We start from the raw sequence: 27,278 nt of genomic DNA on the forward strand, positions 1-27,278 counted from the left end.
ATCATTCCTAATTTGCACTTTTTTTTTATTTTGTAGTATGTTTAATTTATAATTTTAAATAAAACCTATTGGTTGTCTTTTTAAGTGAGTTTGTAGATAGCATGTAGAGACACAAAGATACACTACCAGTCAAAAGTTTGGGGTCACTTAGAAATTTCCATTCCACTCCATTACAATTCATCCAGTGTTCCAAAGGCACATTCTGTTTACTAATCTGATATCATTATAAAGGCTAACTTAGAAAACATTGGAGAACCCTTTTACAATTATGTAAGCAAATAATGTAATCTGAAAACTGCTGCCCTGGTTAAAAAAAACAATGCATCCGATCTCAGCTGGTATTCTGTCTATAATGGAGTGGAATGGAAATTTCTAAGTGACCCCAGACTTTTGACCGGTAGTCTATATATAGATACTTATTTAGTAGGTGTGAGATTCCTGCTTAGCATTTACAGTATGTGACACTTTAGTGAAAACTTTCAGAATGTCATCAGTAAAGACATGTATACAGTTGCCTACGAGTGAACAACACAACAAAATGGCAGAACCCGTACAAAACTGAAGCACTTAAAAATAAACGTGTGAAAGTATGAAGACAATTTAAATTTCAACAAATTTGTGTCATCTTTTTTTTTCTTAAAGGTCCTATGATATGCTGCTTTTTGGATGCTTTTATACAGGCCTTAGTGGTCCCCTAATACTGTATCTGAAGTCTCTTTTATATAGACCTTAGTGGTCCCCTAATACTGTATCTGAAGTCTCTCTCCTGAAATTCAGCCTTGGTGCAGAATTACAGCCACTAGAGCCAGTCCCACAATGAGCTTTCCTTAGGATGTGCCATTTCTGTGTCTGTAGCTTTAAATGCTATTTAGGAGGAGAGGGGCGGGGCAAAGAGGAGGGTGGGGGTGTGGCCTTGATCAACTGCCATGCTTCGCTTGTTTGCAAGCCATGATGCCTCACTCTAATGGGTGGGCCAAATTCTCTGGGCGGGCAAAGCAGAGAAAGGGGAGGTAACCTTTCCCCTTATGACGTCATAAAGGGAAGATTCCAGATCGGCCCATCTGAGCTTTCATTTTCTCAAAGGCAGAGCAGGATACCCAGGGCTCAGTTTACACCTATCATCATTTCTAGCCACTGGGGGACCATAGGCAGGCTGGGGGAACTCATATTAATGTTAAAAAACCTCATAAAGTGAAATTGTCATGCCATGGGACCTTTAAGCTTTTCAAATGTGTTGTGAACTCGTGGGCCACTGTACATGTAACACTGTCCATGGTGCCAACTGCAGAACAAGAGCAGCTTGTTTGTACTCAGATCTTTTATTGTGGCAGCTACTGAATATTTTTGATGCACAAGAGAGATGAAAAAATGTGTTAAATACAAATACTGACACAAAAGCAACCCTCAGACCAGTTGTTTTCAGCCATATTAGGAGACATTTTGAGTGGCTCTTTCTCTGTAAAATGACTCGAATGACATTTATATTTATGCTCTAGTTTTTAAAAGTGGCTTGAAAAATAGCAGATATTTGTCTGGCAGCTATATTTGGATCTTTGGAGTGTTTGGTGTCAAGAAACACATTTGTTTGTTGCTCTCTCAAAGACGTTCCAAAACCTCACTGTCCTTTTTCTATGAAATCTCACGAACGCAATAAAACCATTTTTGTTATGGTATCTTTACTTAAAGCTATAGTGCGCGACTATTTTATATTAATGAACGTCCGTTACATTCAAGCCATTGCCAAACGAGTTGCTCTGTATTTCTCAGTATGGCTGTGTTTACAAAATGGTGTAGTCCGGCAATTCGGCGTGATCACCGGCGGCTTGCATCATGTGGATGCGCCGACAGTGTGGTTGCCATTACTTAGAATGCGACAGAAACTACGCACTATAGATTGAATGATAGATCTTCATTGAATGTACACATTTAAGTACAGCCGTAAGTCATTTGGGTTTACCAATTTTTATTCATTTTCTTAAAAACATGGCTCGCTGACAATTATCTGTTTGAATAAATGAAATATGAAGTGGCTTAAAGTATAGGTTTACTGTGCACGTGTAGACTGTACTGTATATGTGCCAAATGTACTTTTGAAGGGGTTCATTCCAAAATTCTACATATTAAGAGTATTCAAGATTAAAAAAGGGACCTTAAAGGGATGCTCCAGTGATTTTAGTTTTGCGATTCCATGAAGTTGGGGAACTCATAAGAGCCAGATTAAAAAAAGGAATGGTCAAAATTGAAGCAGCAGAAGCGGAGATATCCTGACTTTTATTATGGGTCAAGCTATTTTTTTTAGGTTTTAGAAATTTCTCTCAGATCAAAAACTACACACACATTTGACAGGCCAAGTAATACTCCCCATGATGTTGATGTGTAAATCAGTGGAGTGCTCCTTTAAGTTCAATATTCTGCATTTCAAATAAAATCCTTACACACACGGCTCTAAAAACGGACAGTGAATCGAGCTTGAACCTTGTCATTTTGTTGTCGGACTGATGATTGTTCATGCTTCTGTCTATACTGAATAAATAATTGATTCTGATTGATTCGCAATTGTGTCTTTCTTTTCTCATTTTCAGACACTATGCAATATAAGAAGTTATTATACACGTTACAAAACAACAAGATGGCCCGACTGGCAGAACAAAGGTGGAAAAGCATTCAGATCCTTTACTTAGAGGTGCTGTAGGTAGGATTGGGAAGATCCAGGATCCAAGTCCCTCCCCCCCCTTTCTGCTAAAGCCCCAAACGGTCTCCTAAGCTCTCCCCCCACAAGGGAGAATGAATGTGTGTGCATGAGCAACTTTTGCAAATCACACTACAGATTTTTTTTTCATGACCTGCTTCATGTAGTTCTACTGGAACATCAGTTTCAGCAAATATGACAGAAAGTTAGTTTTATAAGTTATACCTACTGCACCTTTTAAAAAGGTATAGTAAGTGATGTTAATCTAATACACTTTTTGTCAAATTGTGAGAATTTCTCCTCACGGTCACATAGCTCTATATTTTCTGTGTGCGCTGGAATAAACATCTGGTGTTAATACACAGAACAGAAAGGAGTGCACCAGCCACAAAACACTATTCCAGCCAATCAGCAACAGGCAGCGTCAGTTGATGGTAGGGGCGGGAGGGGAGGGAGGCGGCATTTGAATGTGCCAGCCAGTAGTTATCTGTCTGTGAATCTGGGGGGGCGGAGCTTCTGAAAGGGGGGGGGGGAGTAGTATTTGTTTGGCAGTTGAGTTCAAATAACAATCTTTGGGCAGAATCACTTACTGCACTTTCAAGTAAAAGTACAAATACAACACTGTAAAAATACTCTGTTACAAGTAAAATTCCTCCATTGAAAGTGTTTGCTTAAGTAAAAGTATGCAAGTATCATCAGGAAAATTTACTTAAAAGTATTAAAAGTAAAAGTACTCTGCAGAAAAATCCTCGGGAACTGGAAACAATCCAAAAAAATCAACTAAGTGTTTAATGGTCTAATCATTTCAGCTGCACTTGTAGGCCGTTATATTGTTGGGTAGTTTTATCTATAATAAAACATAATATTTTATAAACTACTATGTGTTTTTTGTACAAAAATCGTAATTTCTAGAGTAACTAGTAACTGAAACTGTCAGAAGAATGTAGCGGAGTAAAAAGTACAATATTTCTCTCTGAATTGTAGCGGAGTAGAAGTAGAAAGTGGCATGAAAAGAAAAGACTCCAGTAAAGTACAAGTACCTCAAAAAATAAATAAAAACAATAAAATAAAAAGTACGAGTACCTCAACATTTTTACTTAAGTACAGTACTTGAGTAAATGTACTTAGTTACATTCCACCACTGGTTGGCAGTCAAACCTCCAGACCTCACATTGGGCGGACTGAAACAATAATTCAGGCCGGGAATTTCAGGCCACGCAAACCATTAATTTTGTGGGCTACTCCTATCTGTTGATGTACCAGGTACGCTGTACCAGTTCTTCTCACTTCTTTTTTCTGGATGTACTTCATAGGCATACTTGTTTAGTTGTTCAATATTGAATAAAATGGCATTCCATACACTCAAGCCACATTCCCAATTCCCCAAACCCGTACATTGCCATTCTCTTTCTGTCCACCAGATGCCCTTAGACTTCCCAACCTGCTGCAGTCACCTGACCTCCTTATCCACCTGCTGTTTCCACTTCCCTCATTAGCACCCAGGAAGTGGAGAATTTTTGAGGATACTTGGCTCAGGTGGTTCTGAGATTTGTTTCCCCTTTTCGATAGGTTGTCAGAGCCTGTGGCTTTAGTTCAAAGACGTGTTGCTTCTCGTTGGGAGCTTGATGTCTAGTGAAGTTGTGTCTCTAACAAGGTCAGTGCCGAGAGTCAAGCCAACCCTTTTGCTCCACAGCTGTTTTTATTTGATTTTCCAAGTAAACTGGACAGACAGCTCAAGGCGAATGAGTACGCAGAGATACAAAGACATATAAACAAAGTAATATATACAACAATAATATCAATAATAATAACGGCACAAAAATAATAATCAGACCTGCTGCCCTTTGCTGCGTGTCATTCCCTATTTCTCTGGGGGAGACATGAAAGAGGGTTTCATGTCTATCCACTTTCAAAATAAAGGGAAAAGCCCCAAAAAATTATCTTAAAAAAAAATACTAAACTAAAACTAAAATAATACCAATAAGGGGAGAGGGGACAGGAGGGAGGGTGTATTAAAGGTCCCATGGCATGAAAATGTCACTTTATGAGGTTTTTTAACATTAATATGAGTTCCCCCAGCCTGCCTATGGTCCCCCAGTGGCTAGAAATGATGATAGGTGTAAACCGAGCCCTGGGTATCCTGCTCTGCCTTTGAGAAAATGAAAGCTCAGATGGGCCAATCAGGAATCTTCTCCTTATGAGGTCATAAGGAGCAAGGTTACCTCCCTTTTCTCTGCTTTGCCCGCCCAGAGAATTTGACCCACCCATGAGAGAGAGAGAGACATCATGGCTTTCAAACGAGCAAAGTGGCAGTTGGTCAAGACCACACCCCCACCCTCCACCTTTGCCCCGCCCCTCTCCTCCTCAATAGCATTTAAAGCTACAGACACAGAAATGGCACATCCTAAGGAAAGCTCATTGTGGGACTGGCTCTAGTGGCTGTAATTCAGCACCAAGGCTGAATTTCAGGAAAGAGACTTCAGATACAGTATTAGGGGACCACTAAGGTCTATATAAAAGAGACTTCAGATACAGTATTAGGGGACCACTAAGGTCTATATAAAAGAGACTTCAGATACAGTATTAGGGGACCACTAAGGTCTATATAAAAGACTTCAGATACAGTATTAGGGGACCACTAAGGTCTATATAAAAGAGACTTCAGATACAGTATTAGGGGACCACTAAGGTCTATATAAAAGAGACTTCAGATACAGTATTAGGGGACCACTAAGGTCTATATAAAAGCATCCAAAGAGCACCATGTCATGGGACCTTTAATGCTTTATTTAGTCAGACTGATACAGGGGAATTTGTTAACCATTTGAAGTCTACAAAGTCTCTCTATTTTTAAATTCACTTTTTAAGGGTATTTGCATATAACTGAACCCTGTGTGTTTCATATCAAAATGTTGAGATGTGTCTGGTATCATTGTATTAAATCGGAATCAGACCTAACAGGATGTGATTGTTTCTGTGACTTCCTGTTCAGACTGGGGGGGAGGCAGGAGGATGGCAGCAGTGTAGAAGATGGCCAACAGCTCTTGCTTCCGCAAAAAAAAATAAATAAAAAAAAAATAGAGCTCCATGGTTTTGAAGGCTCAGTCCTTCTCAGCTGACCTAAAAAGAAAGAAACAAAAGTTTGATACGTCATACTAAGAATAAACACATTAACAAAAGCAAGACAAATTGCCTGACTAACAACCCTGTTTTTATTCTGATCACAAATATTGATAGTTTTTGATTATTATGATTATTATTAACATCACAGAAGAATTTCAATTTACCGTCTGTGTGGGGCAAACTTCCAATCAAGTCCTCCGCGTCTGCTGCAGTCAGCGCGGGGAAGTTTTTCTGGGAGACCGCTAGAGTAGAAGTCAAAATGAAGCAACGTTACAAGTCAAATTAAAACCTCTTATTAGTCTTATAATACTGATGTGAACAATAAAATAACACCTGCCTGTTATAACCCTGCAGATAGTCAGGTCCTGGAAGGCCTTCTTTCCCTTTCTGCCCCGCAGGATATACAGTTTTAGAACATCATTGGTTGCGACTCGCCGTAGCATGCGACGGATGGCAGTACCTCCGGTCAGCCAGATCTGCGCAGAATCGATCACCGGCGATCGGCGCCCAATGCATGCCGGTTAGATTTGTGTCCGACTTGATCCCGACTTGCTCTGACGTCATGCACACGTGGGCAACGATAATCTCACGAGACCAAGGCGGCCGCAGTTCTGAGACGCAGGTAGCGCAGTTGCTTTTCACCAACTGCAAGAGCCAGCGACGGACGAGGCGGACCAGGGCATGCTGGGAAACGCCGGTCTCTCAGCTGATCAAACAGCTGATTGGTTCAGAATCGACTCAACATGATGACGTTTTATATAAACTTTTTATTGGTTTTGAATCGGAGGGATTTTAACTGCTATTTGTCTGATTTAAAGGCTTATTCTGTACAGAACACCTGTTGTGTGGCTGATAGTTGTGTTTAGAAGTCAGAGAGACTAAGTCTGTTCAGATTACACATCATCTACAGTCTGTTGGTAATTAAAATCAGCAACAGATCGCATGTAGAGAATTTTGACAGCTACTCTGTCATAATAAAAACAACTAGAGACTGTGTAGGAGCTGATATATGTGTCTGATAACATTTTATTAAATCGGAATCGGACCCGAACGGACCACAGTGTTTGTGTCACTTCCTGTTCAGCCTGAAGGCTGCTGGAGTCAGCTGGAAAACTGTCCGACTTGAGAGCGGACTTTTGTCACCGCCCCAGTCTGCTGCTGCCTGCTCTCGTCTACTTTACAGGCGAGGCGCAGTTCATCTCGAACGAGCCTATCGTTGCCCACGTGTGCATGACGTCAGAGCAAGTCGGGATCAAGTCGGACACAAATCTAACCGGCATGCATTGGGCGCCGATCGCCGGTGATCGATTCTGCGCAGATCTGGCTCATCTCGAACGAGCCTAGTGATTGAGCCACTTGTTAGAAGTGAAATGTAAGAAGTGAATTGTCTTAGTTGTGAAAATCGATAGATTCTTGTTTTAAGTATTTTCACCTAATACAGTTAAAACAACGAAATCAAGCACAAAAGTACAGTTTTTAGCAAAATTGATTTCAGCCTAAAAGTAAATATTTTTTTTTTTTTTTTTTTTTTTTTTTTTTAGATTTTATAAGATTATCCATTACATTTTTGAGTGAATCTAAATCAAGTGACTGCAAACCTCTTTATATGCTACTTCAAAAACGTAAATGGAGCTGGTTTAAATAAACATTTCAAAACCGCTCTCAGAACAACCAAAAACAACCAAAAACAACCAAACGGGAACGTTGTGTGGAAATACAGTGCAACCACAGGAGAACGTTCCCGTTGATCCCCTACGCGTTTAGGAACGTTATAACCATGAGGGAACGTTCCTAAACGTTAGTTTTGGTTTGGTTCGAACTAACCTTTTGATACGGTGGCCGACGGGGGCAAACGCCCTGCAACTTCAGAAAACACATGCAAATAGACAAAACACAAAAACATTAAGAAAACAACTTCATTAATTTGACAACACATGTGCAGCATTCAACAAGCAACGCTGCATATACACACAACACAACCAAATATACAAACGGCGCTGCAATTAAAAACGATGCAAAAGGAAAGCAAACCCCGAAAAAGAAGCAATGCAAAAGAAAAACAACTTCATTAATTTGACAACACATGCGCAGGCATTCAGCAAACGCGATGCAAATACACAACACAACCAAATACATAACACGATGCGCGAATAAAAACGATGCAAAAGAAAAGCCCACAAACCACAAAACAAATGCAAAGAAAAACGCTGCATCCAAATTCCACAACGGAAGTTCTCCAGACCTCTGGAGGGACTTTTCAAAATAAAACCTCGTTTGGTCGGCTCGTCTTCCTTTGGTGTTTTGGATGTTTTGAACTAAACAGTGCGGCAATCATGCTAATGAATACCATAACTTTTTCAGGGATGTATTACTTACAACACAATGGAGCAAGCAAAGCAGTTTTGTCTTTATGCGCAGGCCGGTTAGGCTATTCCGTTTGATAAATCCCGCGGTAAATGGCTGGTTTACTAAACAGTTTTTTGGGGGCTGCTGGGGGAGAGCATAGTAAAAAAAAAAAAAAAAGAAGAGAGAGATAGAGAGAGAGAGACGTTCAATCTCAGAACGGTGTGCAACGGTGAGCTCACAGACTGTAAATATTAAGTCTATGTTTGAGATATGTTTTCTCTCGTTTGGTGGGTGTGTGTCTCGGCTCGGGTCACAGCTGATACTCAATCAGCAGAGACGTGTCTGTAAACTCGTGGTAATAAAACATTTAAAACTGCATCAGTGTTTAACGTTGACGTTTGTTTAAGCCACATTAAATAAGAGGGTTTAATTTCCAGGTCCGAAAGCGCATCACTGAAGTGTAGACCTCATCATGTGTAATATTGTGATTATACAACAAAATAAGTGACCAATCTGTATTCATATTGTGGAGCAATTCGCTATTGAAATACAAAAAACAGACTATTTATAATCCCTCCCTGTTTAAAAAACCAGCCAATTTACCGTTTATCAAACTGAATAAATCCCGCCTGCAAATAAACACAAAACTGCTTTGCTTGCTCCATTGTGTTGTAAGTAATACATCCCTGAAAAAGTTATTGTATTCATTAGCATGATTGCCGTACTGTTTAGTTCAAAAACATCCAAAACACCAAAGGAAGACGAGCCGACCAAACGCGAGCTTTTATTTTGAAAGGTCGAAGCTCGAGCACGGCACCAGCCTCCCGGCTGAGACGGGAGCAGAGACTGTATATTACTAATATATTATATTATGTTATTAATAAGGGCATGAGACAGGAGTTCTCTTTTTACTATGCAGCCATACCCGACTCTAATAAAAAGGCAGAAAAGGGGTCGAAAATCCAGCTGATTAGCTGTTCCCTGTCTGGAGAACTTCCGTTGTGGAATTTGGATGCAGCGTTTTTCTTTTGCATTTGTTTTCGGGGTTTGTGTGCTTTTCTTTTTGCATCGTTTTTTATTCGCATCGCGTTTATGTATTTGGTTGTGTTGTGTATTTGCATCACGTTTGCTGAATGATGCGCATGTGTTGTCAAATTAATGAAGTTGTTTTTCTTTTTGCATCGCTTCTTTTTTCGGGGTTTGCTTTTCTTTTTGCATCATTTTTTAATTGCAGCGCGTTTGTATATTTGGTTGTGTTGTGTGTATATGCAGCGCGTTTGCTGAATGCTGCACATGTGTTGTCAAATTAATGAAGTTGTTTTCTTAATTTACTTGTGTTTTGTCTATTTGCATGTGTTTTCTGAAGTTGCAGGGCGTTTGCCCCTGTCGGCCACCGTACTTTAGAGAACCAAAAACTAACGTTCCCCAACGTTCCCTAAACGTTCTGTGTTAGTGGGGAAGCAGGGTGAAATTTGTCGTCGCAACATTCCTCGCAATAGTCTGGATTTATAAAGAATTTCCATGCGTAAAAATGTTCCCAGTTTTCCGCAAACTTTTGACCACACGTGTGATCGTGCGTAATGCTCCCAAGGTTTTGTACTAGCGTTTTTGTGGAAGGGGGGGGGTTATGGCCCTTTTTCGAACCTAACCCAGGTTTTGTTTTCCTGAACCCAACAATCCCGTTCTTGCTAAACCGACCCAGAGCCGGTCGCGGCGTCGCGGCGAGGGGCTGCCAGCAACGGGGAGAGGCAGGGGATCCTCCCACACCGTGCAGCGGAGGATATGCGCTTTTCCTTCGCTGCTCTCCCCTGCCTCTCCCCGTGAAATGCGTTGTTTGTTTGATGTGTGTGTGTGTGTGTGTGTGTCTATGTGTGTGTGTGTGTGTGTGTCTATGTGTGTGTGGGAATGTTGTCTTTCTGCACCTGCTATTCCCACACAGTTACCATACAAGTTACCAAATTGTCACATTTCAAGCACTTTCACCTGTTTTGCACCAATAATGATCCAAAATCTTTTTTCTATTTTTTACCTTTTTAATAATTGAATTTCCTTTCTCACAAAAAACGAAAATGATCATATGATCATAAACGTGATCTCACAGGGGTAAATGGCGAATATGAACCATAATTGATGTGTATATCATTGGTAATTGAGCTAAATCTGTTAAGTATTAAGGCTGTGTAACAACAATATGAACACCACACAAGGGTTAAGGCTTCCAAACAGGATTTAGTTTCGATGTTCTACCTCTGTTAGGAGCACATCGATCTCACAATCACTGAATCGGGTATTTTCCCCCATTTTTCCATTTCGTGATTGGTGATCAAGGGCTCCTTTCAAGGCTGAAATATTCATTGATTGATTGACATGGACCTTATTAGGACAAACGTGAGGCTCGTGCACGACCGCATAAGGTAACGCACGTCCGTATTTATAACGAGAAGAGTGCGTACCGGTGTGCGCCGCAAGGTGTTATAAATCAGAATATTGTTTTTGCGTACGAAAATTCTGACTGCTTTGCGCACGAAATCTTTCAGAATAGAATCTACGCACAGTTTTATAAATGAGGCCCCAGCTGTTTTCTCATAAAATACGTTTTTCTCAGACTCTGAGCCAGAAACCTCCACTTCAGTAGCACTTCCAAACACCAAACGTTGCACTTCCATTCCTATCTATATCGATTCTTAAGATTTTTACAGAGGGCTTTGTTCATATGTCATTCATAGCCTGAATTTTGGGACATTTTATTCCTAAAAACATGGCAAAAATGGATTTATTTTATATTTGTTTATGGAGTGATAAAAAGAGATGTCTAAAATTCCATTTGTAAACACCTGTGACTCTAATATGTCAACAAACAAAACAAGAATTTTGAACCTGGCTTTCTTTCTCTTCTGGAATCGGACGCAAATGAGCGTGTATTAAGCAAGATAATGCCTCATTTGCTAATTTAAAGATAACAATTTCAGAAAACTTGTAATACAAGGCAATATTGTCTTAATGTAAGTAATCAACTGGGGAAGTTTTATGGTGATATCTATTAGTTAAAATGGTTTTCCTATTCACCTGCAGTGTCTCCCCTTAAAAGTTAGGAATACTGTATATTAAAGGATTTTTCATGAGTGTCCCTCAGATTCCTTCAACCTTTTGAAACTAGTAGATCCCCCATTTGTGTGAATACATTTCCTGTGACTTCACATTCAGAACACAAGGGTGTGGTATTTTCTGAGTGCAAATATCAACATAGAAGTTCAGATTGGTGTTCTACAAGCTCTCACATTGTATTCTACAAGTGCTTATATCAAGTCTACAAACACTTGCATTTTGCACTGTATTTACCTTCATTCACCCCCTCTGGAGCTAGCCTACTCCAAACGCAGCAGTTATGGGGTTTGTGGGTATGTTTTGGCTTTACATCTGTGAGAAAGTTTCAAATCTAGAGCACCAAAATGAGGCAATTGAGTGACGATTGAAAAATGCATATGACATAGCGGGGGCTCCTATGTACTTCTGCTCAATTTTCATTTTCCTTCAGTACTACGTCTGGGTTTGCGGTATAGTCTTGGGTTTTCTCCGGCCAAATTTTTGGCGGTCCAATCAGCGAACAGAGGGTGTGGCTGACAACGATGACGTTGAGGCCGTGCGCTAGTGTTGTCGTTCCGTAATGGCAGCGGAGTAAGACGCGAGTGACCCCATTCGGTCCTTTGTGACAACGCTGCTGAATATCCAGAAGTTAAAGCCCGAGCATAACAATCTTGGCCAAGTTGTGTTGGTGGCCATGATTTGTAGCCCTCCTCCCCACGGGGTTCGGGAAAAGTTTGATTTTCCAGCTCGCTCCATTAGTGGTGAAGGAGTTGCCTAAGGCTAATGGTAGCGATGCTAAGCCGACGTCACGACCAAACGTTAGCGATTGGTTATGGCAGATCCAGAGTGGCTCTGGGCAGATCCAATAGTTATAAACTTCAACAGAGTACCCGCCTTCAAGGAAGTTAACACCTGTCAATGGAGAGTGGCCAGACTCTCTGTACAAATGAAATGTAAGGCAAGGCAAGGCAGCTTTATTTGTATAGCACATTTCAGCAACAGGGCAATTCAAAGTGCTTTACATAAAACATTAAAGAGCAGTAAGAAAACAATTTAAAACAATTTAAAAACATTAATAAACAAATTAAAAACATTAAAAGACAATAATAAAATTGATAGTGCAGTATAAGAATAAAAGTTACAGTGCAGTATAAGAAATTAAAGTTAATAAAATAGATTATTTAAAGAAAAGCAACATCAAAAAGATAGGTCTTTAGCTTTGATTTAAAAGAACTGAGAGTTGGAGCGGACCTGCAGGTTTCTGGGAGTTTGTTCCAAATATGTGGAGCACAAAAACTGAACGCTGCTTCCCCCTGTTTAGTTCTGACTCTGGGGACAACAAGTAGACCTGTCCCAGACGACCTGAGAGGTCTGGGTGGGTCATAATGTAGTAGCAGATCAGAAATGTATTTTGGCCCTAAACCGTTTAGTGATTTATAAACCAGTAAAAGTATTTTGAAATCAATTCTTTGAGGCACTGGAAGCCAGTGTAGAGACTTCAGTACTGGAGTGATGTGATCCACTTTCTTGGTCTTAGTGAGGACTCGAGCAGCAGCGTTCTGAATCAGCTGCAGCTGTCTGATTGATTTTTTGGGGAGACCTGTAAAGACACCGTTACAGTAGTCAAGTCTACTGAAGATAAAAGCATGGACAAGTTTTTCCAGATCCTGCTGAGACATAAGTCCTTTAACCCTTGATATATTTTTAAGGTGATAATAGGCTGATTTTTTTATTATGTTAATGTGGCTTTTAAAATTCAGGTCTGAGTCCATGACTACACCAAGATTTCTGGCTTTGTCTATTGTTTTCAACATTGTCGTTTGAAGCTGAGCGCTGACTTTCAATCGTTCCTCTTTTGCTCCAAAAACAACCACCTCCGTTTTTTCTTCATTTAATTTAAGAAAGTTCTGGCACATCCAATCATTAATCTGTTCAATGCACATATTTAATTGTTGTATTGGGCTATAGTTCCCTGGCGATAAGGTTATGTAAATTTGGGTGTCATCCGCATAACTATGGTAACTTATTTTGTTGTTTTCCATAATCTGAGCCAGTGGAAGCATGTAGATGTTGAACAGAAGAGGCCCCAGAACTGAGCCTTGGGGAACTCCGCACGACATATTTGTATGCTCAGATGTATAATTACCTATAGACACAAAGTAGTCCCTATTCTTTAAATAGGATTCAAACCACTTTAGTACTGAGCCAGAAAGACCAACCCAGTTTTCCAATCGGTCAAGCAATATGTCATGGTCTACCGTATCAAATGCAGCACTGAGATCAAGTAATACTAAGACTGAAATTTTGCCACTATCTGTGTTTAAGTGGATGTCATTAAAGACTTTAACAAGAGCCGTCTCAGTGCTGTGGTGTGGTCGAAAACCTGACTGGAAGGCATCAAAACTGTTGTTTAGCGATAAGAAAAGGTTGAGTTGTTGAAAAACCACTTTTTCTATGATTTTACTTAAAAATGGAAGGTTTGATATTGGCCTATAGTTGCTCATTAGTGTCGTGTCTAGATTGTTCTTTTTTAGGAGTGGCTTGATGACTGCAGTTTTCAGGGCCTCTGGGTACCTGAGAGCAGAGATGTGTTTACAATCTGTAGAAGATCAGAAGCCAAACAATTCGAAACATTTTTGAAAACACCCGTTGGTAGTATATCAAGGTAACAGGAGGAGGTTTTCAGATGTTGTATAATGTCCTCCAGGTTTTTAAGGTTGATCGTATGAAATTGTGTCATGTTGGAATTTGTTTTGCGTGCACACTGTGACAACACATATCGTGTACTTGATATGGAAGCACTGACTGTTTGTCTAATTTTCTGAATTTTGTCTGTGAAGAAGGAGGCAAAGTCATTGCAAGCCTTGGTAGACAACAGTTCAGATGCTACTGGTACTGGAGGGTTAGTTAATCTATCAACAGTAGCAAACAAAGCACATGAATTATTATTGTTTCGGCAATAATGTCAGAGAAAAAGGACCGCCTTGCATTTCTTAGTTCCAGATTATAAATGCGAAGTCTCTCCTTATAAGTGTTATAATGGACCTGGAGATTAGATTTTCGCCAACTGCGTTCAGCTTTTCGACACTGTCTTTTTTCTGTTCTCACAACTATAAAATTTCTCCATGGAGATCTTTTCTTACCAGAGACAGCTTTGACCTTAGTGGGAGCAATAGCATCAATAACGTTCGTCATTTTACAGTTGAAATTATCTACAAGCTCAGTGACTGAGGCCCCAGTGAGCGTGGGTGTAGAGGAGAAAAGCTGAATGAATGATTCACTGGTGTTTTCAGTGATATACCGTTTTCTGATTAACTTTGTTTGAACACTTTTGGGCACAGAGATAGTGCCGTTAAAGAAAACACAGGAATGATCAGAGAGAGCAACATCAGTCACCACAACCTTGGAAATGTTCAGAACCTTGGAGATAATCAAGTCCAGAGTGTGCCCCTTATTGTGTGTGGGCTGTGTCACATGCTGAGTCAGTCCATAGCTCTCAAAAACACAACACAGTTCTTTGGTCCCTCGGTCCTGGGGGTTGTCAACATGAATGTTAAAATCACCAGCAATAATTACACGGTCAAAGTTAATACAGATTATAGACAGCAGTTCAGTAAAGTCATCAAAGAAGGATGCACAGTATTTAGGTGGCCTGTAGATATTTAGAAGTAGAGCTTGAGGGGAGGATCTTAGCTGAAGAGCCACATATTCAAAAGAAGCAAAATTTCCGTAAGATAATTGCGTACATTGGAATGAGTCATTAAACAAAATGGCGACTCCACCTCCTTTCTTATTCACTCTATTCTCACTCATAAAACTAAAGGTCGGGGGGGCTGACTCAATGAGAACAGCAGCACTGTTATTATGGTCCAACCAGGTTTCAGTTAAAAACATAAAATCAAGATTGTGCTTGATAATAAAATCATTGATTAAAAATGACTTTCCCGCCAAAGACCTAACGTTTAGTTGGGCTAGTGTTAGTGCGTTTTCATTTTTTGGGACAGACTGTGGCTGACGAGGAATGGATGTTAAATTTGCAAAGTTTGCAGTCACGTGCTTATTCGCCATTCTTTTTCTATTACCTATCACAACATAAATTGTGGAAGAACCTAATACGCAGGGCCCAGGCTTGTCTTGGAAAGAGTCATGAGTGCTACTAGGCATGCAGCCTGGACCCGGCCCATATCAGTTAATGCTTGTTGCCTTTTGCACACAAGTATCCTTCAGTTTGGGGAGAAGGAGTTAACTGCCGTCCTTGAGGGGGCAGAGGTGCCTGGCGTTTTACGATGGGAGAAGGAAGGGGGGCATACTTGGTTCCAGCATTTACCAGCTGCTTCATCTGGTCAGTGAACTCCAACATGGGGATGGGGGAAAGAGGGGAGAGCAACGTATCCTTAAAGAGGTCCTCAAAGCTGTCGTGGTTGTCCAAGGGGTTTGAGGAGTGTTGGACGGGTGAGAAGGGGTGTTGAGATTTCTCATCTCTGCTCTATGGTCTCCCATGGCCAAATCTTTGCTCATGTGGGGGCTGTGGTGGCTCACTGCCGCACTTTGTTGTGTCTTCCTCTTGTTTTGGTTCATCTTGTCTTTTGTCCTTGGCCAAGGGAGCAGATGTGTGGCGCAGAAAGTAAAGTAGGCTAGAGGTGAACAGCTTTACTCCTGGCTTGTTAAGGAATAGTCCATCTGCTTTAAAAAGATGTCTGCAGAAAATGTTAAAATTGTCAATGAACTGCAGAGAATAGTTGTTGGTACATGCAGTTGAAAGCCATTTGTTCAGTGCCAACAGTCTGCCGAATCTCTCATGTACCAGGGTCTGGTAGGACCAGGCTACCGTGACACCTCTGGTAGGTAGGATCAACATCAGGGTACAGCCTAGGCGAGTCTGCTCCTGCAGAGATATGCGATGGAACACTTTTAATTGGAGTACTGCATATGTCTCACACAAATTGATGATTTGTGTACTGTAAATTCCGTCTTCTTCCCAGGCACTTTTCAGATGGTTAAGAGAAGGGCTAAAGATTGTTCTGACTAATATTATTTAACCTAGAGATAAAGCCTACCTGGTTAGGTGGGTCGAGGTGTGGGAAATTAACATTTTAGATGTTAATGAATGTATTTATTTGTGTCTGAGTTTGTCAGATGATAGTGCTGACAGTCAACAGTGAGACCAAACACTTGCATTTTGCACTGTATTTACCTTCATTCACCCCCTCTGGAGCTAGCCTACTCCAAACACAGCAGTTATGGGGTTTGTGGGTATGTTTTGGCTGTACATCTGTGAGAAAGTTTCAAATATAGAGCCCCAAAATGAGGAAATTGACTGACAGTAAAAGAATACATATGACATAGCGGGGACTCCGTCACACCTCTGGCAGGTAGGATCGACATCAGGGTACAGCCTGGGCGAGTCTGCAGAGATATGCGATGGAACACTTTTAATTGGAGTACTGCATATGTCTCACACAAATTGATGATTTGTGTATTCTTGCAGGCCGCCATGTTAATTCCGTCTTCTTCCCAGGCACTTTTCAGATGGTTAAGAAAAGGGCTAAAGATTGTTCTGACTAATATTATGTAACCTATAGATAAAGCCTACCTGATAAGGGTTGAGGTGTGGGAAATGAACATTTTAGATGTTAATGAATGTATTTATTTCTGTCTGAGGTTGTCAGATGAGAGTGCTGCTAGTCAACAGTGAGACCAAAAACCACAGAGCCATTTCTCCTGTGGATTTTAGGCTCAAAACACTATTGTCTAGCTACATTACCTTGACCTTTGGTCTGAAGATGGAGTCAGGTACTGAATGTCGTAAACCATTAGAGATGAGATTACAAAAGATTATGTAGCAGAACCTAGTCCTTGTCATGACGTCAGCAACTGTTGTCCTTTTAACCATACTGCATATAGGGCAAGGCACTTTGAATGAACTGGAGAGAACTTCATATTAGACCTTTCTTTCCATTCTGCATGCAGAAACCTGCTTGATCACACCATCGACTCTGTAGTCTTTTCTGAAGAAATTATTCTGTTCAGCAGATTGACACCTGGGCCCAGACTGAAGGGCTGACTGAACTACCGGAAAGTTCCGCTTCGACAAATTGAGTACAGAATCCTGCCTGACGTCAGGAACGGGTCTTGGACAGCGGACACTCCATCTATTTGATAAGTTAGTACGATGTCATGAATATTTTCTGCTATAGCAGATGGAATAATGTTTTGTGGCTCATGCATTCATGTATTTTTTGGCAAACACAGAAAATAGAAATCTAAATGACTCTGAGGAGATATTCACTGTATTTGACAAAAAAATGTATTGTATTGACATCACTTAATGCTCCTTTAAGAATAATTGGACAGAGGGATGCAAAAATTGGTAGACTTTTAATGTGTTTCCTTTGATGAACGAGCCTAGTGACTTCAAGGGAGACACTGCACGCAAAACATAATTTTTAAATTTTGAGTTTTGGGCTTTTTTTTGCTTCCGTAACATGTCTTCTTGGGGGAAAAACATCCAAAATACACATTTAGGTGTTCATTTTACTACACTCTATTTGTGCCTTTAGATTACTCCTAAATTCACCAAGTTAGCATTAGATAATGCCTCATTTGCATATTTAAACATAAACGTTTCAGAAAAAACTTTAATATGAAATATAATATGATATTAATATGATATTTTTATGTTATCTGTTAGTTAAAATGTTTTGCCATTTTCACTGTAGTGTTCTGCAATATTTTACAATTCAGCTGTTTTCTCATAAAACTCTGAGCCAGAAACCTCCACTTCAGTAGCACTTCCATACACCAAACATTGCACTTCCATTCCTATCTATATCGATTCTTAAGATTTTTACGGAGGGCTTTGTTCATATGTCATTCATAGCCTGATTTATGGGACATTTTATTCCTAAAAACATGGCAAAAATGGATTTCTTTTTTATTTGTTTACGGAGTGATAAAAAGAGATATCTAAAACTCCCTTTTTATACACATATGCCTCTAATATGTCAACAAACAAAACAAGAATTTTGAACCTGGCTTTCTTTCTGTTCTGGAATCGAACCCAAATGAGCGTGTATTAAGCAAGATAATGCCTCATTTGCTAATTTGAACATAACAATTTCAGAAAACTTGTAAGTAATCAACTGGGGAAGTTTTATGGTGATATCTATTAGTTAAAATGGTTTTCCTATTCACCTGCAGTGTCTCCCCTTAAAAGTTAGGAATATATTAAAGGATTTTTCATGAGTGTCCCTCAGATTCCTTCAACCTTTTGAAACTAGTAGATCCCCCATTTGTGTGAATATATTTCCTGTGACTTCACATTCAGAACACAAGTGTGTGACATTTTCTGAGTGCAAATATCAACATAGAAGTTCAGATTGTTTTCTACAAGTGCTTACATAAAGTCTACAAACACTTGATTTTTGCACCGTATTTACCTTCATTCACCGCCGCCATGTTAATTCCATCTTCTTCCCAGGCACTTTTAAGAGAAGGGCTAAAGATTGTTCTGACTAATATTATGTAACCTAGAGATAAAGCCTACCTGGGTAGGTGGGTTGAGGTGTGGCAAATGAACATTTTAGATGTTAATGAATGTATTTATTTCTGTCTGAGGTTGTCAGATGAGAGTGCTGCTAGTCAACAGTGAGACCAAAAACCACAGGGCCATTTCTCCTGTGGGTTTTAGGCTCAAAACGCTATTGTCTAGCTACATTACCTTGACCTTTGGTCTGAAGACAGTGTCAGGTACTGTATGCCGTTAACCATTAGAGATGAGATTACAAAAGATGATGTAGCAGAACCTAATGCTTGCATGAAGTCAGCAACTGTTGACCATACTGTATATAAGGTAGGGGCACTCTGAAGAAACTGGAGAAAACAAGCCATTAGAGATGACATTACAAAGATTATTAAGCAGAATGTTATTTTTGTCATGACGTCAGCAACTGTTGTCCTTTTAACCATACTGCATATAGGGCAAGGCACTTTGAATGAACTGGAGAGAACTTCATATTAGACCTTTTTTTCCATTCTGCATGCAAAAACCTGCTTGATCACACTATCGACTCTGTAGTCTTTTCTGAAGAAATTATTCTGTTCAGCTGATTGACACCTGGGCCCAGACTGAAGGTCTGACTGAACTACCGGAAAGTTCCGCTTTGACAAATTGAGTACAGGTCCCTGCCTGACATCAGGAACGGGTCTTGGACAGCGGACACTCCATCTATCTAGGTTAGTACGATGTCATGAATAATTTCTCCTATAGCACTTGGAAAACTTCATTCGTCGGGCTCCAGGTTTGTACTGGCGTCCGGGTGGGTGCTAGCAGCTGTGTGCAGGCCCTCCACCCGGTCCTCCAAGGCCTGGTTTCGGCTGCTAACCTGGTTGATAGTACATTTCAGTTTATCTCTCAGCTAGTTTATTTCTAGTCTTAAGTCTTTTGGCTGCGTTTTGGCGTTGTCATCTATTCCTGTGAGCAGATCTTCCCTGAGAAACTGTATCACCTGTAGAATGGTGGCATCATCAGAACTCCAAAAAAAAAAGTCACATGTGGCCCTAATCCTCTTCCTTACGATAACTCTTTAATAGGTAATTATTATTCTTTATTGCAGACTGACCTTTTTAGCACAGCATGACTAGGCCATGCACACTGCACAAACCTTAGCCAAATTACCCAGAAAGCCAAGTGGGCCAAACATATCCCATCCACAGCATATCAGCTTTGAAAGCATCTTTGTTCACAATCATGCATTGGAAATTGCTATGATTTCAGCTATACAGTGCGATTTCTAGAAATGGTATCCTAAGGCAATTTGGAAGGAGCAAAAAATTGGTGCTGGGTGCTATACATGAGTCAGAGGGGAGTCTGTAGAGGTGATGAACAAGCAGCTCTCTCTTCTCTGCCAGTCTCATGTCATGGCGTGGAAAATGTATCTGCTCTGCTCTTTGTAGAATCAGAATTTCCAAAATGTCATGTGTTACAAGTCCTCCACAGTGGAAGAATGGGAAGACAGTGGGATCCTGATCTAACTACGGGGCCTGCCCATTTCTCTGACGCTTCATTGTTCCGACCTCTCAATAACCCCAAAAATTCCCTTTGGTCCTACAGCCCACTAGTCCGATGTCCTGCTGGTGGCAAAATTAAGATTCCCACTATGGCCACACCAAGACCCGTCCTACGAAGCAGCTCGATTGGTTGGCATTTGACCTTGAGTGGTTAAGGTTGGGATAGCCGATTGTTCAGGGGATAGGACCTTTACAAATGGGGTTACGTTACCTTGCGTAAGCATGGACGCCTGGCCAATAAATGCTATTGAAGGGCAGGTCTTGGCGTGGCCATAGTGGGATTCTTAATATCGCTGGTGGTCGCCGCACTAGTGGGCTGTAGGACCAAAGGGAATTTTTTTATTGTGAGGTCGGAACAATGGAGTGTCGGAGAAATGACATGGCACCCCTAACTACACCTTATGTTATGTGTGCAGGCTGAAACGCCATCAAAGTGCCTGTAGCTAGCTAAAAACATTAGCAAGTCCAAGGATTATTCAGCAGCTCGCTGTTAGCAAGCTTATGTTAGTTATGCGCTAGCAAGCTAAGGCACTTGCAAACACAAGCTTTAGCTTAATTTACAGACTTGTAACTTGTTTATAATACCAGACATCTTGATGACACCTATGTGTCGAAGGCGAGTGAAAGGGCGGGCGGTGTCTGATTTGTATTTATTTTTTTACCCTGGTCTAGCTCTGCTAACAGCTAGCGTGTCCTCTGAAACACCAACAAAGTGCCTGTAGCTAGCTAAAAACAGAGATTTAAGCACGTCAAAGGATTATTCAGCAGCACGCTGTTAGTAAACTAATGTTAGTTATGTGTTAGCAAGCTAAGGCACCTGTAAACATAAAGCTTTCTGATTTATCCACATTCCACAATGACAAATGTTGCATACTGTGTACAAAATGCAGCTTTAGCTTCACTTACAGATGTGTAACTAGTTCACAATACAAGGCATCTTGATGACAGCCATCAAGAGCCGGACAGCCTTTTTTCTCTGAGAGTACACTAGCATACTACCTTAATTACCACTCAGCTAAGGGGCATTATTAGGGGCTGGTATGTATATGGGTTAAAGGCGGGTACAAGGGCTGGTCTGGGTCTCAAAAGTCCAGGGCAGATTTTTTTTTTTAACCCCAGTTTAGCTCTGCTAAAAGCAAGCCTGTCCTCTGAAACACCATTAAAGTGCCTGTAGCTAGCTAAAAACATTACATTTAAGCACGTCACAGGATTATTCAGCAGCTCGCTGTTCGTAGGCTTATGTTAGTTATGTGTTAGCAAGCTAAGGCACTTGAAAACATAATACTATAGCTTTTCTTATTTACATTCCACTTAACACAAGTTGCATACTGTGCACAAAATGCAGGTTTAGCTTAACTTACAAACTTATTACTTGTTTACTAGCACCTAGCGGTGGGGGAAAAAATTGATTCACTTATCTATCGTGGGGTTAAGGGTTTTTAAAATTGATTCTTATCCCCATAATCAATACTTTTTCTTTTTTTAAATTAATGTTTTACCTATATTTTCGGTTTATGCTGCACCGCAGACGCCAAATCATATCCGTTTCCATCAAAACCAGAAAATGCAGAAAATCCATGTTATGTTCTTCTTAAGAAATATACTGTAAGTGTCAGACTGACTGACTGGTTTGTGACAGTGGTGTGCATTCTTTTTAGAAAACAATTACTTTTTTGGAAATGTCTCATGATATATTGTCTCTAGAAGTATAGTAATTGTATTATTCAACTTTTGTTTTGAAGGGAAAAAAAATCGCAATACTCAATACTATGGAAATCGCAGTACTTCTAGAATGGCAGTAAATGGAAATCGCAATATAAATTAAATCGGCACCCATGTATCGTGAAACAATCCAATCAAGACAAAAGCATATTGTCCCAGCCCTGTTGTTTAACATGCCTATTCAAGGGATCTTGGTGACACCCATGCTCAACCTTTAGCCATCTTGCTATGAAGAGCCAGTCAGCCTTTTTTGACTCTGTGAGAACACTATCATACTACGATATTTTAATAACCTTAATTATCTTAATTACTCAGCTAGGTGGCAGTATTAGGGGCTGGTATGTAAATGTTTCGAAGGAGAGTGCAAGCACGAGTGGTGTCTGGTGGGTGGTGGGCTGTGGGCTGATTTTGTTTACCCTAATCATGCCCAGCCTCCACCCCTCACTTTAACCAGCTCCTCCCCTGCAGTTTAGTGCTCTTTTTGAGTGGAAAGCCTTCTTTTCCAAACTTTTCTCTCCATCCTTCACTGCTACCTCATCTCTCTCTCTCTTTTTGGATTATTCTCTACATCAGTATTTTCTTTAGTTTGCTGCTTTCCTTGTTCCCCCTCTTCTCCATCCTGCTCAGGTCTGTACAGTGGGCCCCCAGCTCTCCTCTGCTATGTGGTGGTTGCTGCTTGGTTTTTTGAGCTGTGTGCTGGTGGCGGTCGCCATCTTCTTCCTGACCACCGGGAAACGCTACAAGGTGTTCAGCGAGAAGTGCGTGAGGCCTCCAGGACCCTTGGTCACCGACAGCAAGCAGAGGGACCACAGGCTGAAGAGAGGTAAAAAAGCTTCTTTCTTGAGTCTTGAATCTTGATCATTGGCAGACACTGTACTGTCCTGACAACCAGAGCTTTGTATTAAGCGCGATTTATGCCTCTGTGTTAAATCTACACCGTGGCTACGTATGTACGTACGTGGAGACACAGACCCTACGCCATAGCCTGACGTGCACCTCTCGAAACTGTAACTACACGCCGCAGCGACGCACACGTGGCTTGGTAGCGTTGCATTCCCCCCCCCTCCTCATTTCCTGGTTCTCCATCTCCATAAACAACATGATATCAAGGAGAGGGTTAATGTTGCGTTCTTTTTGTCTTGTAATCGCGACTAGTAGCTCGAGCGTGACGTCACATCCGTGTCGAAAAACGAATAACCGCGGGTTGTTGCATTCTTTTTGTCACACAATACTACGAGTCGGAGAAAAGATGGATTTTTGTAACATTTTTAGTAACATTTAGGATTCTATTCACCCAGTTATTGACATATTACACACATATATTTCACAGTTTGATACATGAAAATTATGTTTTGATTAACATTAACGTTAGGCTACTGCTCTGCTTTCTGCTCAAGACTCGGCTTAAAGCCATTGTTGTCATATAGCAACCGGCGTCTCTAGCCAATTTCAGCGCAACAAGCTACAAAATAACTAATTTGGGCGGTATTTAACTTCTAATAAGACTGTGCGGAGCGATATGCCTATAAGTAGCAGTATACGCGGCTATGTGTAGGACATCTTCATTTGGTTACAACAAAGACAAAAGTGCTTAAAATTGTAGAAAACCACAATGTTTACTACCGGTGATGCACGACGTAGCCATCTTTGAAAGTGAGCTCGGGGTCCTCTGAGTTCAGACGACTTGACGAGTCGTAAATACGACCTCGGGGGCGTTCTTTTTGCAACTTCCGGGTCGTAACTCCGGAAAACAACTCGTAAAAAGACTTCGGTGGACAAAAAGAACGCACCATAACTTTTCCTGCTACAGATTTCCCACCGTGGTCAGAAAAGCACAGGGGAGACACTTTATTTCTCTCACTATGACTCTAGAGTCGCTACTCACTCCGAAGCTAATCCCCGTCACTCTCTCACTCGCTCTACCACACACTGCCCATGCACACACTCATGCCAGCCCTGCTATTCTCTCAAAGACATCGACGCACACACCAACGCTCAAGTATAAACTTCAGGCCACTTACGTAGGATACGGAAAAAGCACTGCGTAGAGCCTACGCAGAACCAAAAATCACGCTTTATCCTTTAACCTCCCAATAATTAAGACAAAATAATCACTGGAAGTTCGACAACCATTTTCCCAATTACACACAACATGCAAGTATATTGTTGGCACAGCCGGTGAGAGAGATCCTTTGAAGTGTTGGGAAGAAGGGAGCAGAGAAGTTTGGAGAGAGATCAAATATGAAAATCAAGATTCAGTTGATCTCTCAGTGCTTTCAGGGATGTTGGCATCACTTTCGTCCCGACTAAAACAGCTCTACAGCTATGTGTACCACATGAAAGTTGAATCATTTTTCGTTCAACTCTCATGTGGTACAGACTGGACTATTAAATACATAAATTCTGTTTGAGATATTTATGGTCCTCAGAGGAACCATTCCGAGGACCTTGCTCTTCCTTTTCCTCTCAACGTTTTCACTTATTCAGTTAAATAACTTGAAATCTAAGCAGATGGATTGGCACAAAACATTCATGGTCCCCAGATGATGTGTTCAAATGACTTTGGCAATCCCCTGACATTTCCTCTAGCACTATAAGTCAACAACTATTGAGTGGATTGTTTGTGATATTAAGTTCAGACATTCATGTCATCAAAGAGGATGAATTGAAATTACTTTGGTGATCCTGAGTTTTCCCATAACACAGCTGGACAGAAAAAGACTTTAGTTCAGAAGTTGGTAAAAAATTGTGTTTCTGGGGAAAGTCGTGCTGCTGAGTAGGAGCGGGGCCTTCTACATGTCTGTGCCCTACAGATTTACAGGCTGTTATGACCTGGACTCATTTGTATCCACAAATTATCTACTGGATACATTTTACTGCAGATGCAGTCTATGAAAGTTGTGATGCAAAACCTCAATGTTCAAGATGTCAATAAAGTTTTCAGGACCCGCTTAACAACCTTTCCACCTGGCTGATTTTTAAAATACAATCTGTGCTCCCCCTGCAGGGTTTCTTGCGGACCGTGTCCCCCCTGCTCTGGATGCGGTGGTGATAGGCAGCGGGATCGGAGGTTTGACAGCAGCAGCGCTTTTGTCTAAAGCCGGGAAGAGGGTTGTAGTTCTGGAGCAACATGATCAGGCTGGAGGCTGCACACACACCTTTCAGAATAAGGGATTTGAGTTTGACGTGGGTAAGACTGTCAAGTACTTTGTATATGGAGAGAGAAACAGAGAGAAATGACCTTCTAAGAAAGAGATGTTTTACATCAATACACTACAGCACTGTGATAAATTCTCGCCACACACAAACACACACACACACACACACACACACACACACACACACACACACACACCCCAGCACATACAGTTTTTTCTCTGCCCCTGTAGCTCTGTATTGGAAAAGAATACAGCTAAATAAATTGATTGCTGATTAACTTGCATAAAGTAAATGGTATGGTGAACAATCCAGTCATTCTAATACATTTGCATTTAGCCTATATAAGAGAAACTGGACTTGAACACATACATCATTGTGGTGAGTTATAGCCGAGCATAATGGACCACAGCACCATTGTTAATACAAAGATCATGCCACAAATGGGCTCCCGCTATAATCATGTCCTATGATTTCATGTTCTTTCATCTATTTGTAATGCCAAAACTAATGCTGTCAAACAGAGCCGCCCTGTTCCTGTCTGAACCAAATCCCACTGGCCTGCAACAGCAACACACAGCTGCGTTTGTTGAAACATGAGCACAGCTATGAGTTGATTGGGTGTGGATTATGTATACAATTCATTGATCTACACTAATACATACATATCAGATAACCTATCAGACAAATTACGAATTTGTGCTCTTAAAGTACATAATTTGTCTACACAAATGAACACAAGATGATGATATTACACATGTTAGAGAAATGTCAAAGATGCATTGTTTAGTAAGCAAATTATTTATGCAATTTTGCATACATGACTACTAACAACATTGCATTATATCCAAGTGCAGCACTATTTATGTTATGCAGCTGTGCTTTTTTCTTTGGTCTAAAATTTTTTTTCTTCTATTTCTAAAATTCTTCTATTTCTGCTAAAATGATATAGGGATGTTAGTAAAAATGGACAACAAAGTATTTAATATTACTTAAATACTGTAAAATTACTTTAGACGTTAAAAGCAGAAACTATACTGTGATTATCTCAATACTAAAGGACTGATTTAGCTTCACTTTAAATATTCGATTAATTTTGCAATGACTGAATGAAGACTGTGTAAGAAAACTATCTATTCTAAAGCCTTGTATAAATGAAGTGGATTGAACCCCACCACTGCCACCGCCAGGTATCCATTACCTGGGCCAGCTTCACGAGAACAGTCTGCTGAGGGTTGCTCTGGATCAGATTACAGAGGGACAGTTGCAGTTCACACAGCTGGAGCAGCACTTTGACACACTGATCCTAGGTCAGCCTGACCAGCGCAGGTAGGCTGCTGCATAATGACATGATTCTTGAATAGTTAAATTATGTTTCTTTCAATGGGGGTCTTAATTTGCTCTCTTCACCAGGAGTAATCAACTACAACAAACAAAATCTGCCCATGACATGAATTATATTTCTTACTAATACTTTTTAAGGCTTTTATGTCCTCCATGTTTCTTTTATATTTCCAGACTTTTGAGAGTATCTACACGGGGCTATGAATCCTACCCTGCTTCGAACTAATCAAAACATTTCCAGCCATCTCTGGCCCGCCCTACCTAACTTTTTATGTCTTTCTCAGGGAGTACCATATCCATGCCGGGAAGACTGAGATGGCAGATAGCCTGAAGCAACAGTTCCCAGGAGAGGAGGGGGCCATTGATGAGTTCATGAGATTGATGAAGGTAGGGTTGTAATGGCGATCATGATGGAATGATGGATGAGAAAATCAAGAAGGGATGAAAGGAGAAAGTAGGCAGAGTTTGTGTAAACAAGATTATTCGTTGGCAAACCTTTCTTTGACACAAAGAACATTTGGTGTGCCACAAGGCTCCGGGTTGAGTCTGCTACTTTTCTGTCTTTTTATGCTACCACTCTTTTGCATTTTAATGGGAAGACAACTTTTAGCACCCATCTTTCTCTTTGTTTAACTCTACAGGACCATGTACATATACACATTTTTAACTTTTTTAGTGAATTTAGAAGTTGTTTTCCCCTTAAAGTGCTTTCAGACATGGCTACCGCCTGGCAATGTTAATGTTC

At 40.7% G+C, this 27,278-nt stretch overlaps 1 protein-coding gene across 2 annotated transcripts in view; it reads left to right on the top strand.

Moving 5' to 3' along the window:
* The first annotated feature begins 4,243 nt into the window (after positions 1–4,243).
* Positions 4,244–27,278, top strand: part of LOC120573894 (all-trans-retinol 13,14-reductase-like) — a 31,808-nt gene continuing 8,773 nt past the window's right edge. Inside the window, exons 1-6 of one of the 2 annotated variants that reach the window (XM_039823799.1) lie at positions 4,244–4,343; positions 17,276–17,405; positions 22,661–22,856; positions 25,041–25,223; positions 26,380–26,518; positions 26,818–26,920. In XM_039823799.1, the coding sequence (XP_039679733.1) occupies positions 22,694–22,856; positions 25,041–25,223; positions 26,380–26,518; positions 26,818–26,920 (588 nt within the window). In that variant the 5' untranslated portion in view covers positions 4,244–4,343; positions 17,276–17,405; positions 22,661–22,693. Of the gene's footprint in view, positions 4,344–17,275; positions 17,406–22,514; positions 22,857–25,040; positions 25,224–26,379; positions 26,519–26,817; positions 26,921–27,278 lie in introns of those variants that run through there. The other variant, XM_039823798.1, reaches the window with a different exon arrangement.

Source organism: Perca fluviatilis, chromosome 15 (genome assembly GCF_010015445.1).
Source record: "Perca fluviatilis chromosome 15, GENO_Pfluv_1.0, whole genome shotgun sequence".
Taxonomy (NCBI): Eukaryota; Metazoa; Chordata; class Actinopteri; order Perciformes; family Percidae; genus Perca; species Perca fluviatilis.